A 20,517-nucleotide genomic window follows, 5' to 3' on the forward strand; every position below is an offset into this window, starting at 1 on the left:
TGAACCTTGAGATCATGACCTGAGCCGAAGTTGGACGCTTAACTGACTGAGCCACCCAGGTGCCCCCCAACATATATTTTAGATTCCTACCTGGCAATATGTACATATTCAGGTCAGTGTGTGGGAAACACCAGGTGTGGAGGAACAAGTTCCTGGGAGTCGGAAGGGACATATATTCTGCCCCAGCCCTGGAAGAACCTACTTGTCCAAGTCTAAGACACCACAAATTGTTAAGACTCCTACTAACTATGAAGGCTTCTCAGTGAAAAAGGAAAATTACATTAAATGCATAAATAAAAGGTAAGATGCATTTTCATTGCAGATTTGGAGCAGCATGTCTATAAGATCAACCCTGGTAAACTGTTCAAAAGAAATAAAAATTCCAACAGCTAATACTTCTTTGGCACTTGCTGTATGCCCAGCACTGAGTTAAATGCATGATCGTCATACGCATTATTAACTCATTTAGTTCTCATTATAACTGATGAGATAAATATCATTAGCCCCAATATATAGATGAGTAAATTGAGGCTCAAATTAATGAAATTACTTGCCCAAGGCCACACAATTAGAGTCTCCAATCCTAAGTCTTAAGCCTTAACAAACTGCACTATATTTACAAGATCAACCTCATATGAATGTATAGGTTGGCCTATTATTCCAGCTTTGGCACTGAAGAGCTGACCGATCTTCAGAGGTTTTATTTCAGTCTTTTCCACTTCTCACAGAAACGTAGATTAGGAGGAAAGTTTGGGGAAGTTTCTAACTATTCTCTCACATAACCTCTTGCTGTTTTCCTCGTGAAGCAGTTATTTGAACCATACAATAGCTGTTATGTCCCAGACATAAGGCTATGACCTCTTTGAGGAACTGACCCAAGGTCACGTAGCAAAGTTGAATGAAGAGGCAGAAGCAGAATTTAAACCCGGGTCTGACCCTAAAACTAGAGCTCTTCCATTAGACCACCAACTACTGATTGCCCTTTTTATGGCTAAATTATTTAGTCTTATAGAGCCTCAGTTTCCTCATCTAAAAATGGGGATACAATGATACTTTTCTTGCAAGGTTATCATGAAGCCTGAATGAAATAACATACACAAAAGATCTAACACAGTAGTGTATGGAAGGCATTCAATGAATGATAACAATTACTGTTGCATGCAGTCTAGAGGAAACTTAATACTCCAACAGCAAAATAATGGATTTGATTTCCATGGTGCTGATCACTTCAAACTATGTCTTGGAGCAAAGAACAGACGTGAAGAGGTCTTCTAACTGCTAAACATTCTGGCAGAATGTTCTTAGGACAAATCTCTTACTTTAATAATAGAAAGGGCAACAAAGGATAACTTTCAATGAAATCCCATAAAACTGTAGTATAATTTTTTCTCTTAGAAAAAATTCTAGGAGAAAAACATTATTCCCAGAAAGATATGATTCAATTCATTCATCTAATAAACATGCACTGGCACACAATCAGTATCCTAAATTAACTGTGGCCTCCAACCTCTAACCAAAGAAAGGACCATGACACAGGTGTTCTCCTTCTCCCTCTGATAAGCTCCTAAACTTCATGGTCTGCCTAGGAGACAAAGTGATGATCAGAGCTGAGGGGCTTGGTGAACCCAACATTCATCAACACCACATACAGAGTACCCTGCTGGGTGGTTGGACAGGGCTCACTGTAAAACCCAGGGGCTCACGTTAGGGTACTATAAAAACCTGTGAGTCAAAACACACAATGATCACATAATCTACTTTAAACCCCAACCCTCCAGCAGGGGAGAAGGATTTTAGGGGAGGTGACAGGGCATAACAACCCTCTCCCACTTGTATTCCTTCCCTGTGTGCCACATATCTCTTCTCTCTCCCCTAAGGCTTCCAAAGATACTCATTTCAGAACGGGAGGGCAAGGTGGCCTGCATGATTTCCCTGGGTTCTTCATCTTTTTTGATATGTCCTAAAAGGAATGACTATGCTATGATAAATCCTATCACAGATGTAGAGGAGAAAGAAAAACTAAGCCCTCTCAGATTAAGTAGACTACCCAAAAGACAGCTACAATTTTTTTTTAAAATTAAGCTTTTTATTTTGAGAAAATTATAAACTCACATGCAGTTCAAGACATAATAGAGACATCCTGTATTCCCTCTGTCCATGGTAACATCTTGTAAAACTACACTACAATATCATAAACAGGGTATTGACACTGATAGAGTCAAGAGAGACAATGTGCCCAACACCATACCCTTTTACAGCTACACCCACTTCCCTCTGGCTCCCGAACCCTCTCGTTAGCTCCTGGAAACCACTAATCTGCTCTCCATTTCTATAATTTTGTCATTTAAAAAATATGAAAATAGAATCATATAGTATGCAATATTTTGTGCCTGGCTTTTTTTCACTCAGCATAATTCTATGGAAAGTCATCCAAGTTATATATACCAACAGCTCAGTCCTTCTCATTGCTGAGTAATATTATACTCAGTATAGTATAATGTAGTATAAATGTATAAATGTACCACAGGTTGTTTCATTATTCACTCACTAGAGGACACATGGGTTGTTTCCAGTTTGGGGCTACTATGAACAAAGCTGCTATCAACATTTGTGTACAGGTTTTTGTGTGAACCCAAGTCTTCATTTCTTTGGGACAAAGAGTCCCAAAAGGACTCAGGAGTGCAAATGCTGGGTTGTATGTAGTTGCATGCTTAAATTTTTAAGACATGCCAAACTGTTTTCCACTGGGCTATATCACTTTATATTCCTGTCAGCAATTTAAATTTTCTACATTTTGGTAGGTATGTAGTAATATTTCGTTGCGGTTTTAATTTGGCTAATGATGCTGAACATCCTTTCATGTGCTTATCTGCCATTTGTATATCCTCTGCAGTGGAATGTCTCTTCATGTCTTTTTACTGTTGAGTTTTCAGAGTTCTTTATATATTCTAGGCACATACTCTTTTATAAGAACACTTTTAAGTAATGCCATGTGGGGTTTCTTGTCTTTTGAAGATCGTTACCACAAATACAGAAATCCCCAGTGATTACTGGAGGCAAGGAGAATGAATGACCAACGTGGGGAAGGAGGCTGAATTTCTAGAAGCGTTCATTCGTGTGGATAGCAAGAGCTGGAGAAAAACCAACAACCCACAGTCATTAAACTAGTTTGTTTACCTCAGCTAATGGGCTAAGTCTATTTTTTTTTTTTCAAAAACACAAATGTTTGTGAGTTATGATCTACTACAGCACTGGCATGTGATTAATATTTACGTTTAAAGGACAGTATTCACAGGATTGAAAAACAGGAGCCACGGCAACTGTGCTTCTATCACTAGCACTTGCTTAACATAAATGCCCCTTCCAGACACATTTGACTGAAACAGTCACAGAGCTCAGGGCAAGAGCCGCCACACCTCAGTTCTCTCATTCTCTCATGTTGCAACATAAAACCAACGGAAGGACGATTCCTTTCTAAATGACTTGGGTTGCCCAAACACTAACCAACTCTTAAAAAAACAAAAACAAAAACAAAAACAAAAACAGAAACTGTGGCTGCTCCTCCAGATGGCAAAAATATGGCTTAGATTAAAAACTCACTATAACCTATGGGTAAGTACACAATGAGTTACATCTCTACTAAAGAGGTTGTTATGAAAATTCTGTGCACATTTTTCATAAGTTACTTAAAATTAACCAGGTTCATTTTCTATTGAAGGCAATGCTTTTCAACAGTCCTTTCCCTAATCACCTTTTCCAGCAAATGATCATTCCCTAATTAGTTTTTGCCAAAATCCCAACTTTTGATAGACACTAAGGTATTGTTTTAACACTGCCACTTTGACAACAAAATTTATTTCCTGAGGGATTCAAAGGTCTTACTTCTATCATCCATTCCTCTTCTCTTGTTTAATAAACATAATAAAACAATTTTGGAACATAATACAAATACTACTGTAGCACTTTTTAAATCTTAAAATTTATCTGATCTCATTTAATAGGCATTCACAAATATATACAGCATTTACCTGCCTACACTCTTGGATTATCAGCCTGCAGCTCTCTTCCACGTTCCTTCCTTAAAAAAGAATGCCCTTGCACGAGACCTTCTTGTACCTTTTCTGGCAAGTTCCTATGGATCTACAATTATGTCAAAATAAAAAGATTTAAAAAAATGCCCTTGCTTTCCATCCAAGTTGTGTATCAACATGTTTTTATAATTCTTTGTTAATGAAAATACTTTATTTCAGTATACTTCATAGTTTAAAAACCCTTTCCCCTTAAAGATGTCTTTTGATTTTACCACACAAGTCTGTTTTAGAAAGCAACCATTGTCTTAGCTACGCCACATGTGTTAATTTTCAATTATTTGTTTGCATTTCAGTCTCTTATCTTCATTTCTAAAATACTTCATATTTCCTAGAATTCCCCACTTTGAAGGAACACAAAACAGTTTATACATATCAAGCACTTCAGGCAGTATCTGGTACAGAGTAATGCTTAATAAATATTCATTATTATATACTATCACTACTACTATTGTTATTTTCATAGCATAATCTACTCTTGGGGAATTACCAATCTTTTTCTTTCTTGTCCCATACACCTCTCTGATTTGCCTTGTTCCCTTACCTTGCTAGCATGTCATACTTCCGTCTTTCCTGGATTGCAGAATCCAAGATCCTAGTGCTTGAAGGAACTTGAGTGATCACCTAGCCATCCCCTCAACGTATATATGAGGAAACTGAGGCACAGAGAGGAGAGACCTGCGTTTATAGGGTCACACAATGAGGCAGTCAATCAGTGTGACCGAATTGAAAATGCAAACAAAGCTTTTTAATCCTTCCTAGAAATTAAGCTTTTTACATTTTTTTAATGTTTATTTATTTTTGAGACAGAGAGAAACAGCATGGGTGGGGTAGGGGCAGAGAGAGAGGGAGACACAGACTCCGAAGCAGGCTCCAGGCTCTGAGCTGACAGCACAGAGCCCGACACGGGGCTCGAACCCACCAACTGCGAGATCATGACCTGTGCCGAAGTCGAACGCTCAACCGACTGAGCCACCCAGGCGCCCCTAGAAATTAAGCTTTTTAAATTGTCCAAGTCAGGCCAAGTCAGTTCTGCACCCTGTAGTTCTTTACTAATATCCAAGGGAATAAAATGGCTTAACTAACGAAAGGAAATTTTGTCCAATTTCCAGATGCTCTCAATTGCTGGCCAATGACAGCAAGAACTTTTACATTTCTCTCTCTCTTTCTGACATTGCAAATGTCCTTTAAATCATGAGGGATTTTTTTTTGTCCAACTTACTGATTTCCTAGACCAAACCTAGGTAGGACTGTTCAAGAATGATGAGGTATGGTAATAATGACAGAATCCCCAAGACCCTTTGAAAGAAAGGTTTGTCTTTTTGATAGGGGAAACTTCTTTCTCAAGTACAGCTTCTACCACACTGCTAAGTAGAGACTTCCTTCTTTCTCTCTTTTTTTTCTTTACAGCCTGAGATACTATGGTAAAATTCACTCTTTCTGGGCATATAGGTTTATGTGTTCTAACAAATGCTACAGTTGTGTAACCACCAGCGAAATCAAGATATAGAACATTTCTAACACTCCCCCAAATTCCCTCATAGCTTTATAGTCAACCCATGCGCTACCCCTTGGCAACCACCTATGCATTTTCTATCCATATAGTTTTGCCTTTTCCAAAATGTCATATAAGTGGACTACACAACAGGTAGCCAATTGAGTCTGGCTTCTTTCACTCAGCAGAAAGTATGTGATACCCATCCATGTTGCTGCATATATCAGTAGTTTGTTCCTTATAATTACTGACTGGTATCCCACTGTCCGGATTAACTACAGCTTGTTTGTTCATTCACCGTCTAGAAGTCATCTGAGCTGTTTCCAGTTTGGGGGGTCATGAATAAAAGCCACCAGGAGTGGGGCTGCTGGCTCATGTTGCAGGAGAGCGCCAAGCTGCTTCTCATTTCATAGTTCCACTGGCAACGCAGGAGAGTTTCAGCTGCTTGCTGTATTCTTGTCAGCACTTATATTATCAGTTTTTTCTTTAATTTTAATGAAGGGCTCCCTTTTAGAAAAAAGTAGCAGGAAACATTTTTTAGCACTCTGAACAACCACTGAAACTTCAAGCAACCTTTCTTGACTCCTTTCTTTCTCTTAACACCAACAAGCAATCTGTTGGGAAATTCTGTTGATTCTACCCTTAGAATATATCCAGAATCTGACCACTTCTACCCATCTTCACAACTGTCTCCCTGGTCTAAGCCCCTGTGACTCACCTGGATTATGCAACTGTTCCTAATGGCTGCTTCTGCCCTCGGCCGCAGACACAATGGCTTCCTCGCTGTTCTGTGAACACTCCAGACACATCCCACCTGGTGTCTTCTGCTCTAACTTCCTCCATCAACCTACTTGACTAGCTCCTCTCCTCCTTCAAGCCTCTGCTGCAGTCTCATCTTCTCTATGAGGCCTACCTGGTCAACACTGCAACCTACCCTTTGCCTGCCCCAAGCCTGATCTCCTTTTTCTTTTCTCCATGTTAGTAACCACCTTCTAACACTCTATTTTTTCTTACATTTATTTTTCATGGATTCTTTCCCAAGCCTGCCCCATCCCTGCTAGAATGCGTTCCACCTACCCTTTGTCTGCCCCAAGCCTGATCTCCTTTTTCTTTTCTCCATGTTAGTAACCACCTTCTAACACTCTATTTTTTCTTACATTTATTTTTCATGGATTCTTTCCCAAGCCTGCCCCATCCCTGCTAGAATGCGTTCCACAAGTATAGAAATCTTTCATTTTTTTATATTGATGTATTCCAAGTACTTAGAGCAGTGCCTGGAGCATAGTAGGTATTAAATAAATAGTTGCTAGATGAATGAACTAACAACATGACATTGGCATCTGAGGTAGCACCAATTGGAAGATCTGTGTGAGGCCAGATTTATCAAAAGTAAAGACAGGGGTAGAAGAGAACATTTCTAACATGCATACTGGAAACACAAGACTTAGTTTCTCCAAGTAAAAATCTATTCACATAGCATTTGCCTTCAGAATAACATTAAAAAATTAAAAAATATATAAGTAATATAAAAAATATTAAAAAGCTCTCCTACTAGAGAAAATAGTTCATATATACAAAAAATGTCTTGGGACATCAACAACCTAGGTTTTTTTTCTTTCTATAAACTTCCCCATCTGTATAAGATTGCCCCAGCCTGATTGCCAATTTTATTTTCTTAATCTAAGCTCTATTCTCATTACCCTTCCGTTCCTATTTTTTATCCTCAGGGAAAGAGAGAGCAGTTACTGCCAGGGCATTCTCACATCTTCCAAAGAAATGGCATAGGTGTTAATCTTGTATTTATGTTTGATGTGGGTAATGATGGCTATGACTGGAGCTGCAGCTTTATTAATATGCAGGGCTCTCACCTCATTAGTGGCGATGTATGTTTTGAAGTTAAGCTGCAATGTTTGCTGTAATGTCAAATCTGGTCTACCAGACTTTCTCACTGTTCATTTTCTTTGTTTTTACCCAGTCAGTACACGTTATGCTTATGGGACTCACACATGTGCTATTTAATAAAGACAATTTTCCACAGTAGTTAATCTTGGTGGAACTTTCAAACATTTTTAATAATTATGTCCTCATGTGATATCACGTGTCTATCTTAGAGAAAAGATTTTCATAATGTTTGACCTGGTAATACAAAGAATAATAAACTCTATTCCTGGCTCGATCTGGAAGTGGTACATGCTTACTAACTTAAAGTGATTAATTCATAGTTATTGTATAATAAAAACTTGCATTCATTATCAGGCTTTGATAGTTTATGAAGTACTTTCACATATATCTCAACCAAATCTTTAAAAGAACAAAATAAATAAAACTTTATTGAATATAATACTTGATAATCCATTATGAACAGTAACTGTTATACTTCAATTCCTAAAGAAAATTTCCAGTTGACATAATACACACAAAGAAACTAACCTGTACCAGACTAACAAGCCTCATGGGGTGGGTGGTCTGTCACTGTCGCTGCTCAGGTGTCCTTCCCTTCTACAGTCCTCACTGCCTATGCACTGCAGAGAAGACTCCTAATGTTCACCAGCTTGTCTGGACGTCATTAACTGGGTTTTACTCATTCCAAAAGATACTATACATGTATGTGTGTGTGTGTGTGTATGTATACACATATATATGTATGTGTATGTTTGTGTGTATGTTTATGTATATGTATATGTATATGTATATGTATACGTATATGTATATCTATATATTTTTAAGCTAAAACTCCAGGACCACAGTATTCCAAGGAAGCTATTTAAATGTGAGATATCGTTTTTTGCCTCTTTTCTCATTAGGTAACTGAATAAATCTCTATTTCTTAATCTTTTAAAGTCTGTGTTCATGAGTACAAGACCCTGGCTCTAGGGGCAGCATTTGTGGGGAAGAAAATGACGATGGGAAGTGAACACAGGTATTTAGATCAAGACAAAGAAGAAAGAAACTCAGACGGCTCATGAGTGTTTCTCGGTACCCTCTTGTTTTCATTCTGTTCTCAAAGTCCCTGTACCCACCCCTCACCCCCTGCAGAAGGACCACCGCCTTTGATTTGACAATGTGACACATATGCAGCTAGAATTCCCACCATCATTCATTTAGAGAAAGCAAAAATGAATATATGGGCTTTTAAGAAGGTACAGCAATGAGCTTATACAGCAAAAGTGTATAAACAAGTATATTACCTATTTAATTGCCTTAGTTGAACTTAGAAGCTCTGATCTTTAATTGCCTGATTGAACTGATCTAAAAGCTATAATTTTTTAATCAGGGAGAAAATTAAATAGCTTTCTGGTAAATAAAAAGGCATCTTTAATCTTATTTTTATGGAATCCAAGTTATTAAATATGGACAAAACCTCTAAAATATTAAGTTAACGACTCAATCTAGAGTAAATTTCTCATTACAATGCTTCACAAAAGTCTTCAGGGACACCTGGCTTCGTCCACTCTTCAATAAAAACACATGCTTTTAATCCAGAAGGTAAAAGTTCTCATGAATAACTAGGAAACTCAAAAGCAAAGTGTATAGAGATATTTAATGAGGTATATTACCACCGCATCTTATTTCTTTAGCTGAGAACCCATAATTACTGGGGAATAACTGTTCATCTGCACTGTAATTCATTAGTCCTTCCATCTACACAGATGCAGATGCACATTCACTCCCTGGTGTTTATTTACGACTGAAATCCCTTGGGAGGGTTTCTTGTCCTATTACCAGTGTCCCCACTCAGCCCCTCACAGTATTGTCTTCCCTTAACTAGTAGTATTTTACAGTGGGTTACACCATAGGAAGGGAGCTAGCCAGCAAAGACTGAAAAGAAAAGTTCAGGATTCCTTTTTGAAATCTTTATATCCTCCATCAGGAAAACCACCAAGATCACCTAGGTATGTGAAGCAATCTCTTAAGGAACAGGGTTTGATGATATCTGAAACATGAATAAGAGGAAGGGATACAATTGTATAGAAAGTGAAGGTTTTGCATTAAGTGATCAAAGAACCTTTTCTTTGCTCAAGCTGCATCCGGAGCTGGGAAGAACCAACCAGCCTCTGAGAGGCTGTGGTCAACCACACTTGCCAAAGTGATTACAGATGGTTGTTCTGAGAATCTGACAGACACCTTAGACTTCACTTTTAGATCCCAGGCATAATCTTTCAAAGAAAAATTCAATTATTTTTCCAAAACAAAGGGTGAAATTAAAACCAATCATTGCAAAGAAGAAAAACCAACGATGACGGCAGAATAACAAAACAGTATTTCCCTATCCACTATATATAGTTCTTAGTGCCACTATGAACCCTTCTAGAGAAAGTTATGACTAGGGAGAATTCACTATAAGCCAGAAGTATGCTGTATGTCCACAGTGTAGGATGATCCTAAGGATCACTTTAATAGTAACATTTGCATTTCCATGGCAAGGTCCTTTTAATGAAGGTTTTGCTATGGAGAATTGATGACTTCCTTTACTTCCTTTGTCAAATGGATAGCAGATGTCCATAAAGATCACTACAATGACAAGAACTGACCACTGTGTTAACTTCTATTAAAATGGCCATAACCACTTTATGGGTTAATGAGTATAGGGAACAGAAGCAATACAGGTCATGTGATGTTAAATACCATTCTCTCTTAACCTTGGAGCTGAAAATGCTCCATTTCTTTTTTCTCACCCACCAGATGTGTTCACATGATGATTTCTTCCCAGGAAAAGTAACACTAACACAACTCAGCTCACTCTCCTTACATCTATCTACATTTTGTACCAACTACACCCTAGAGATAGACTGGACTGGCTTTAAGGGAAAATTTGGATCATGATTCCAGTTAATCTGCATAAACACCTTCAAGAACTGCAAGTTTTGCTTGTCAAAATTTACACACCCTCTTCAAGAGGGGACGAGGGATTTAGGAAGAAATCTGAAATCACTAGGATAGTAAAACTGCCACAACAAAAAACAACCCTTAGTGACAGATGTGATAGCACAATTGAAGGCATCAGTTGTTTACTCACTCTCAAAGCTTATACCTTTTTAAAAAAAAAGTCCCTTTAATCACATGTAATGTGTATGCTGGTGCATTCCCCAAATGTGCATAAAGCAAGGCTGAGCAGATGTGTAAAACTAAACAGGACTGTTAGTAACATGAGGCCCGGAAGTGGCTTTGCTATAGTCTGTTTCTCACTTAATAATTTGCTCCAAATGAATTCAGACATTTTGGAAATGTTGGAAAACACAACGGGAACTTGTTTTTGCAGCATTCATTTAATTGATCATTCTTCTCAAGTGTTCTGTCAATAGACCCAGAGACTAATTTCTGATGCATTCACCAACTCCTTGTTTAAGGTTTCCCTTTCAAGGTATGTGAAGCCATCTCTTAAGGAACTGTGTATGATGATATCTAAAATGTTAATAAGGGGAAGGGATGCAATTGTATAGAAAGTGAAGGTTTTGCATTAACTAGAGTTAAGATTAAAAATAAGATCCTGTCATTTTCAAATACTATGTTATGAAATACCTTTACGTGTTTGGTAAACATCTACAAAAATACCAAGTTTATAATCTAAATCAGAGTAGTTGAAGGAGAAGATAAGAAAAACATTTAGAAAGCAGCCATCTTTTGATTACCAAATATATCAGCTGGCTTAAATAGCAGATCATGTATTTTAAAATGAAGGTTTCCTGGAGTGGTCCGCACTCAATGTCAAATTAAGTTAGAGCTCGTAAGCTCAGTACATACCTCTATGTAAAATCTTTAAACTCCACAAATAGGTAAGGCCTTTAACAACCTAAATTTAAGAAAGAGAAACAGTACAATGATGATTTTTATCAGGAACTTTCCATATTTAAACATATAATCATATCAACCATAACTCTTCCTTTAAAACTCTAAAAACCAATAAACATTTATTGAACATCTCCCATTTCTGTGCCAGGTTCTTGGAGGATGCCAAATGTATAAGCTACAGGTTTCTTCTCTAATCGGCTTTCAATGTTCTGAAGATAAGGCATGATTAATGAAAAAAATAAGTGTATGTGCATGGAAAATGACCTAGAAGTACATCTACTAAGTTCTCAGTGGTGGAATGGATGGGGGAAAAAAAGGACAGGAAAAAGGGACAAAGATTTTCATTTTTTTTCCTATACTTTTATACACAGAATTTTTTAAAAAGTCATGACATTTAAGGGGTGCCTGGGTGGCTCAGTTGGTTAAGCGTCCAACTCTTGGTTTCAGCTCAGGTCACGATCTCATGGTTCATGGGTTCAAGCCCCACATCAGGCTTCGTGCTAACAGCATGGAGCCTGCTGGGATTGTCTCTCTCCCTCTCTCCCTCTCTCCCTCTCTCTCTCTGCTTCTCCTCTGCTCTGTCTCTCAAAATAAATAAACTAAAAAAAAAAAAAAAAAAAAAAAAAAAGTCATGACATTTAAGACCAAGGAAAGATATTTTTAAAAAGTTGGCTAATGAAAGCAATCTCTGTCAGTAATCAGGATTGCTTTTCCTGTCAGTATTCAGGAAGGCTTTACTAAAGTTCTGGGCCCTAAGAAACAGATTCAACTGATGTGATGAAAAGAGAAGAAAGTGTTCAGGCCAGGATAAAAATATACAACCAAAGTGTTGGGGCCATGTACTCTTCCAAAAAATCAAGGTCAGGAAAGACAAAGAAACACTGAGACTACTCCAAGTTAACAGAGACCAGAGACATGACAACTAAATGCAGTATATAATCCTAGACTGGATGCCGGACAAGAAATTTTTTTCTTTTGGTCTATAAAGGGTATTACTGGACAACTGTCAAAATCTAAGTCAGGACTGTTGATTATATAATAGTATTATACCATTGCTAATTTCCTGATTTTGATCAGTATACAGCAAGGATGTGAGAGAATACCCTTATTCTCAAGAAATACACCTAAAGTATTTACGGGTAAAGGGTCATGACGTCTGCAACTTACTCTCAAATGTTACAGGGAAAAAAATACATACATACACACACATATATATGTAAATGTATATATACACACATACACACACATATACATATATACATATACATATATACATATATATATATATACACATACAGTAAAACCTTAGATTGTGAGTAACTTGTCCTATGAATGTTCGACAAGACAAGCAAACATTTCTAATAAATTTTAACTCAATAAACGAGCGATGTCTTGCAATACGAGTAGTATCTGACACCGAACATCACATGATCACGACTGAGCCAAAGGCTCTCACTCTCTCCCACTGCAGGATCGTGGGTGATCGTCTCCCATGCTCAGATGCTCGGTCTCAGGCCACAGTGTTTGGCAGAAGTCAGTGATTTTTCAGAACATTGGAAGGTGCCCACAACTGGCACTTGTGTATTTTTGGTCATTTCAAAGCACCTATGGACAGTCCTTTGCTTTTCCATACAAGAGTAAGTTTAGGGATGCTTTGCTTCATTCTAGGTCAGGCTGCCTGCAGATATAGACCCTTTCCTCTGCTGTTTTATTGCCAGTTACACTAAATACAGTGTCTGACAAGAGTTTTTTAACATTGTACTGTAGTCAACATCTGTGAGAGCATATACAATGGCCCCCATGCAGAAAAAGATTCCATTCAGCCAATAGATAGCAGTGATTCCATTAGTGATAGTGGAAGTTGTCCTGCACAATAACCCTCCTCTCTCTTGTCTTCCTCATACCAGCCACGAAGGTTTTCAAAGGTACGTGCAGGTTAATTTATTTTTCTTTATGTTTTTTATTTTCTTTAACATTTTGTATTACATTATAGTATTATAATCATTCTCTTTTTAATATAATTTTTTAATGCTTATTTAGTTTTGACAGAGAGAGAGAGACAGAGAGTGAGTGGGGGTGGGGCAGAGAGAGAGGGAGACACAGAATCTAAAGTGGGCTCCAGGCTCTGAGCTGGACACTTAACCAACTGTGAGGCACCCAGGTGCCCCTTGTAATCATTCTTATATGAATATTTTGGGGTTGTAGAACAAATCATCTGAGTTTACATTATTTCTTATGGGGAAATTCACTTTGATATACAAGTGCTTTGGATTACAAGCATGTTTCCAGAATGAATTACGCTCTCAAACCAAGGGGTGTGTGTGTGTGTGTGTGTGTGTGTGTGTGTGTGTGTGTGGTTGTGCGTATTTTTAAAACCAAACGTAGTTAACTGTTGACAACTGGGAAATCTGGAGGAAGCATCTTACAACTTTTCTGTAAGTTTAAAATAGTTTAAAAAAAAGTTTCTAAAAAAATGTTTTAAATGATATTAGGGTAGAAAAGAACAAAGTATATCAAGATGATCAGCCTCACAAGCCAGTCTGGCAGGTGCAAGTGTACACTCACCTAGAAACTGAAAGGGCAGGGCAAGAAAATAAAGTGAGAAAATAAAAACATTCACATTAGATTGGATTTTTGATTGAACAGCCTGTGTTAAGAATAGTCAAATAAGATTCTGAAAAAAAAAATGTTTCTAAGACCCTAAGTATGTGGGTTACAAGTGCTACCTTCTATGTGGGAAGTTTAATCACTAATCTTTTGTAAAAATCTTTATATAGAAATTGTTATAAAAGGGGAAGCACATGTTTTTATTCACACCCACTGACCCTGTATGCAGATGAGCGTGAATTTAACAATTTCAAGGTTGACTATTCATAATTACATATCAGATACAATGCATGAACCACTATCACTCAAAATTTACTCAAGAATTTAAAAGTACTCATCATATTAGAACATTTTAGGTGAGTCAGGAGTATAAGAACAAGGAAATCTACCATTATGAGGAGTAACTGAGTGATTTATGTATTTTTGAAAATGATGAAAAGAAGCCTAGAGCTAAATACACAAGGAGTTTAGTTGATCAAGAAAGACTATGAGCAATTCTAAAAACAGAAATGCACAGGAAGAAACCCAATTTCTAAATACTAAAGATCTAGAAGAAGGTAAAATTTACATCAATTAATGCTGAGCAGAAATTAACATATTTTCATTGTTTTCTTAGAGAGAGATGTACTCCTGAAAGATTTGCTAGCAAGGTATGATTATTTCCATGATAAGTTTGTCTGTTTTAAGAGAACAGAATATATATTTATAGCAAATCATTTCTTCCAGGATTTGGAAAAAGTGACATTACAATAAAACACATATGTTCTGGACAGTAAGATAGTAAAAAAAAAAGAAAGAAAAAAAGAAAAAGAAACTACCAAAATAGTAAAATGGCAACCAATAGGAGGAGGAAATAAGACAAAAATATTTCCTTAAATGTTTATTAAAATAACATCAATAATGAAAACAATTTTCTCTTTGAGTAGTAGGATAAGGCTATCTTATTTGGCATGGAAATAATCACCTCTGAGTTGGGAAATAGGGTTAAGCTTTTCAACTTGTAAGGTTAGTTGCATATTATAAAACCTTCCCATCAAAGATGGTTCACCATTAAAAATCAGTCCACAAAAAAAATGAATAACCAGAAAACACACAAGGGGAAGGCAAACCATTATATATTCAGATCAGGCAGGAAAAAAGTAAAACAAATACTGATTGTGTGACACTTGCTAAAATTATAAATCTTGTTAGTGATTCAAAAGAATATGTCACTCTTCCAACTTTGTCAAAATACACGTTTTCCTTTAGAAGTATATGAAAAGCAGTATATGGAGAGCTAGAAATCTGTCCATTGAAAATCTAGAGGGTATTATTGGTATTCAGTAGGCTGGGTTTCACAACAATGACTTGACAAAGCCTTGACACTAAAAGTACTTATATCTGCTGTCAATCACTCACTCCTTGACATGTCAAGTGCACATCCTTTCAGGGACAACTTCCATCAACATTAGCACTCAAAATACAGTACACAGTGTCACTGCTTCAGAAATGAGAAGAAAAATAAAACGTGCAAGATGGCAGGGAATGGCAAGAAGGCATTCCTCTTTCTCGGAGACCACATTCAAATGGAAAACAGATAAAAATCACTGAGCAAGCTAGAAGCTGAAATCAGCCAGTTTATATTAATTTTTTTTTATATCCTCTTGCCATATATCCTACAAGAGAAAATTTGAACAACATATCATCAAGGCTGACAGGGGGCCATCCTATAATGAACCTTGGATCTTTGGACCTCCACAGCATGCCAGATTATTAGAACTTGGAAAATAAAGTTAATTGGGGGTGGGAGAGGTGCCTACATGTGGTTCTAAGACATGAAAAGAATCTGAAGCAATTGTATGTGTCACTCCATTACTGTCTTATGTACTTCTCCTTTTTTCCTTTTTCTTTTCTTTGTACCCTTGTTCTCCCTTTCAGTCCTTCCTCCCCTTTTTTCTCCTTCTCTTAGGAAAGCAGCGTGAAAAAGCATGGGGTCTGGAGTGAAACAGCCCTGGGTTCAAATTATTACTGATTAGTTGTAGGTAACTTGAACTTCTCTAAATCTCATCTTGCCATGTATAAAATATGTTCAATAACCTACACGTTACAGAGTTTGCTATAAAGATTAAATGACATAAAATTTATACATAAAATATGTATCAACAATTGGCACAGGAGGTATTCAACATGCACCCATTTCCCTCTTCTCTCATCTGATTCTGTTGCTTCTGACTTGGCAAGAGCACACACGTGCTTCCTTGGCCTCACTGAGGGAACCCAAGGGAACAGAAGATGATGATCTGTCTTCACAATACTAGAGGAGAAACAACTAAGGATACCAGGAATCCAGTCAGGCTATGAGAGTATTTATTTACTTTTACAAACCATGACCTGGAAACCATCAATTTGCTAGTCTTATTTTAACTGGGAGAATGCTTCCACTTGTGTTTGTCAGCTGCAACACAGGATTAGTTGTTTGTAGCCTACTCAAATTACATGAAACAAAAAAAATACACTTGGGAGGCATTATACAAGTTTAGGCCCCAGCAGAGTTTATAGAAAGTAGTAGATGAAGAGCAAAATTATCAAAAGCATTTCTTTTATTCTGGCCACAGGCAGTTTTCATTACTATGACCTGATGAGCCATAAAAGCTAAAGAAATTGGACACATATTAGGGGAAAAAAACCCCTAATTTTAAAAAATGTAAGGGCAAATGTAAACAATGCTTTGGGCTAGTGCTTATTTTGAGTGCCTTTCACTAAAATAATTTTTGCCGTATTTTCAATTACCCAATAGGTAAACCTGGTATTTGAAACCAAATTATTATTATTATTATTTTTGCTGACTCCATTCACTTCACAGGCTTCTCACGCCAGTAGAAATGAAAAGAACAATGGTATTGTGTGGATGCCCTACACAAGAGGGACGTAAGATTTATGAAGTCCAGGAAGAACATGCTTCTCTAACAGAAGAAAGCAGATTCCTATTTTAGCCAAGTTCAACACATAAGTGAGTATACAGAACTCATATACTTTTTTCCTTTTCATTTGGTATCTTTGCCTTTTTTTGCCCTTTATTATACGTGTTATTAAACTTTAGAGCCAAGAACTGCCAAAAGCCACAAAGCATTCATTCCCTTCTGAGATTAAAAGAGGAAATGAAACATTTTTATTTTCATCTAAAATAGTGATTTAAGTACTCAAATTTCATACTAAACTAATCTACCTAAACATGTAGATTAGAAGCTACTTAGCAATAGCATCAGAAAAGAAAGTTCTCATCACCCTGGGCAGTTCATACTAATAATTAGAAAGAAGAAAGGAAAGCTGTGAATTACAATGAACTAAGACTAAATAAGTGTCCGTGTTGGATTAAAGGATCTGAGTTGTCAGTCTGATGTATAATGAATGTGAAAATCAGCCATTTAATTAAATGGTACATGGTATAATTGCTTTGTTCTGCATTAAACTGCTTAAGTTATCAGAGTGCCTTTAGATTAGCAACTGTTTACTATTCCACCACCTCGTGACTTCTCTTCGACACTGTGTAGTCTACATTATTCCAAATTTGAAATCTGGAGTTTACATAGTAATGTTAGTTGAGTTGACATATTATGTCAATTTATTTGTGTATTCAGAAAACAGAAAATCTGCTTTTAATCACAAAGGGAATAAATTCCTAGATATACTTGGTAAAAAAAATTAAAAACCAAAAACACAAAAAGTCTGCAAAAATCTTTAAGAATAAAGTTGTGTTTTTCTTATAAGTAGTTTTATTTTAATAATTTTGACTCTGAAAGTATTTTCTAATTATATGCCTGTAACTACAAAATGTCCCCTAAACAACTTTCTTGTTAAAGAACCTGGAAATTTTACTGGCTAACAAGTGTACTAAGGTCTCTGCAAACACAAGAAAGTACAATAGGTCACAACACCCATAAGCCTGAAGGATGTCCTGTGACTATGTTGTTATTGTGGTTTGGTCTATAAAAGAAGAAAACACAAAAATGACAAGAAAAGAAGAGTTAAGAAGGCCCTGCAAGTCAACAGGGATTGAAGAAAAAGAACACAATATTCTGAGTATATAAGGAGAACAGGTTTGACATGAAAAATTAAATCATCCAAATTTCATAAGGCGGAAGCCATATATACTCACTGCTATTGCAATTCTTCCAAGGACATGCTCTGGAATTTTTCTATATACATCCAAAGATCCTCCTGTAGAGACAGATATGTTTCATTATTATAAATAAAACTACCAGAACATTGCATTGGGCCCCTCCTCTGTGCATTTATTGGGAGAATATTTTTTTTCTTCTTATGTTAGGCATTGGATGTCTATGGTAGAATTGGTTTTTAGTCCAATTTTATTTATAACATAATAGCATACTTCCAGATGAAGCATAATTAGGTATCTCCATTTTATTTCTAAGTACAATCGCCTACATGTGAAAACTGAAATAAACTAGTCAAGGGCAGCACCAGACCCTGCACTTTACATAAACTTAAATACATACTCAAAACTAAAGGTCAACAGCTCAACCACATTCAGGTATCTACCTTACTCTCATATGTAAACCAGGATCATCTTAGAATTTTCACATTAACCAAACAAAAGGTGGTGAATATAAGGACCAAAATACACATAAAAACTAATAAAGTAGTAATACTGACATCTGTCTAATGAATACTGCCCTTCAAATTAAGTACCAAGACAAGCAATCGATCTATTCCAAAGATACTTGGTTCAAAATGGGTTTTGTTTGCTTTTTAAATTCTCTTTGATACCACTTTGAAAACCACTTTATGAAGTAAAAAAAAGAAAAACCAATCTCCTTGTATCCTATTTGTCACTGAAACGGTATTCACTACCATCCTTCATCTTTACCAAATCCAGCTTCTGGCAGTTCCAAAAACCAAAACCATTAGACTGTGCACATAGGAAATGAAGGGCCACATTGTTTGCTGGTTTTAAATTTTCAATAACCTAGAAATTAGTACAACTAGAAGATAGCAGCTACTTGATAAATATCTATCAGATGAACATGCGGGTAAATTAAAATCACTGCGAACCTCACTAGATAGGTAGAACTGCTCTGAAAGCAGTTTCAAAAGAAGGGACCGCAGCCAACAATAACATCACTGAAATAACCGCACAACTTTCCTCGGCAAGTATTTTATTTATTTATTTATTTATTTATTTATTTATTTATTTATTATTTTTTAATATATGAAATTTATTGTCAAATTGTTTCCCATACAACACCCAGTGCTCACCCCAAAAGATGCCCTCTTCAATACCCATCACCCACCCTCCCATCAGCCCTCAGTTTGTTCTCAGTTTTTAAGAGTCTCTTATCCTCGGCAAGTATTTTAAAGGAAACAATATTCATTTGCAGGTATAAATTTGGGTACAATTGTTAAATTTCCAATCTCACAGATTTTTGGAAAGATATGCAAAGAACCACTACCTCGCTTATGTTAACAATATGATTGTATGAGACCTACTTAACAACAGGTAATAACCTTTCTTTGAGTCAAGTTGAGGTTTAGTCTTTCAGTTCTATAAAGGAATTATCCACGATATTTGAAAAATAATTTCCATTTCAATCAAAGGCTAAAAATTCATATTTACCTACTTTACTACTGGATGATTTCTAAGTATGCCTCATACGATACTAAAATGGAGCATGTTACTGTTTTGAAATGCAGTTAAGTATATTTCACAGATATGAATATTTTTATATGTCAAATTTTCCTAAAGCTGAAAATCAGAAAAAAAATTTTTTTTCCTATGAAAACAAATTTTATATATATATATACACATATATATACATATATGTGTATATATATATATATAAATATATATATATAAAATATATATATGTGTATATATACACATATATACATATATGTGTATATATATATATTGCATATATATAAAGCTACTGACTCTGTATTTATTCTGTTTACAATAGAAAAACGATCACTTCCTTAGGTAACTGGCTTGTAGTTTCCAGATTCTTACAAGAAGCTGGAAAACCACAGTGTGACTAAACTTTATGCTTTGGCTATGAGTGTTCCCTGGAAGATAATGAAAAAAAAAAAAAAAAAGACACTTCTGCAATGAACCGAACCATCTTTATTTACTTAAATAGCATTTTTATGATAGATGCAATAAAAGTGAAAATATGTTAAGAAAACATTTCATGTTCTCATTGATCTTTCAGAAGAATTGGCAGTTGCAAGGAGCTTTACATGCTGGTATTTGGAAGACTGACAAATGCATTTTACTAGACCAATCCCTTGTGAAGTGAACAGCTTGACTGGCTCAAAACTAGGAGGTGCAAATTCATTCACATAGACTAGTAAGAAGTCCTAACAGGAGATGCTTTTTTAAAAAATATATATATACATAAGATGCAAATCAGGATTTAATTGGCTAAACAGATAACAGACAACAGTCTAAACCAAAAAGCCAAAGATTACATTACTACTCTTATTGGCAGAACAAGCCAAAAAAGAATCTCATTTTGAGGTATTTCACTGGTTTTTGTA

The 20,517-nt window shown here is 36.2% G+C and overlaps 1 protein-coding gene across 11 annotated transcripts in view; it reads right to left on the bottom strand.

The window, feature by feature from the left end:
• The window catches only part of MAP2K5 (mitogen-activated protein kinase kinase 5), a 269,517-nt gene that overhangs the window by 130,989 nt on the left and 118,011 nt on the right, over positions 1-20,517 (bottom strand). For all 11 annotated transcript variants that reach the window (XM_027067609.2, XM_027067613.2, XM_027067608.2 and 8 more), the window contains exons 12-13: positions 18,116-18,177; positions 11,326-11,374 (exon numbers count right to left, since the gene is read on the bottom strand). In XM_027067609.2, the coding sequence (XP_026923410.1) occupies positions 11,326-11,374; positions 18,116-18,177 (111 nt within the window). The remainder of the gene's footprint in view (positions 1-11,325; positions 11,375-18,115; positions 18,178-20,517) is intronic.

This window comes from Acinonyx jubatus, chromosome B3, assembly GCF_027475565.1.
Source record: "Acinonyx jubatus isolate Ajub_Pintada_27869175 chromosome B3, VMU_Ajub_asm_v1.0, whole genome shotgun sequence".
Lineage (NCBI taxonomy): Eukaryota > Metazoa > Chordata > Mammalia > Carnivora > Felidae > Acinonyx > Acinonyx jubatus.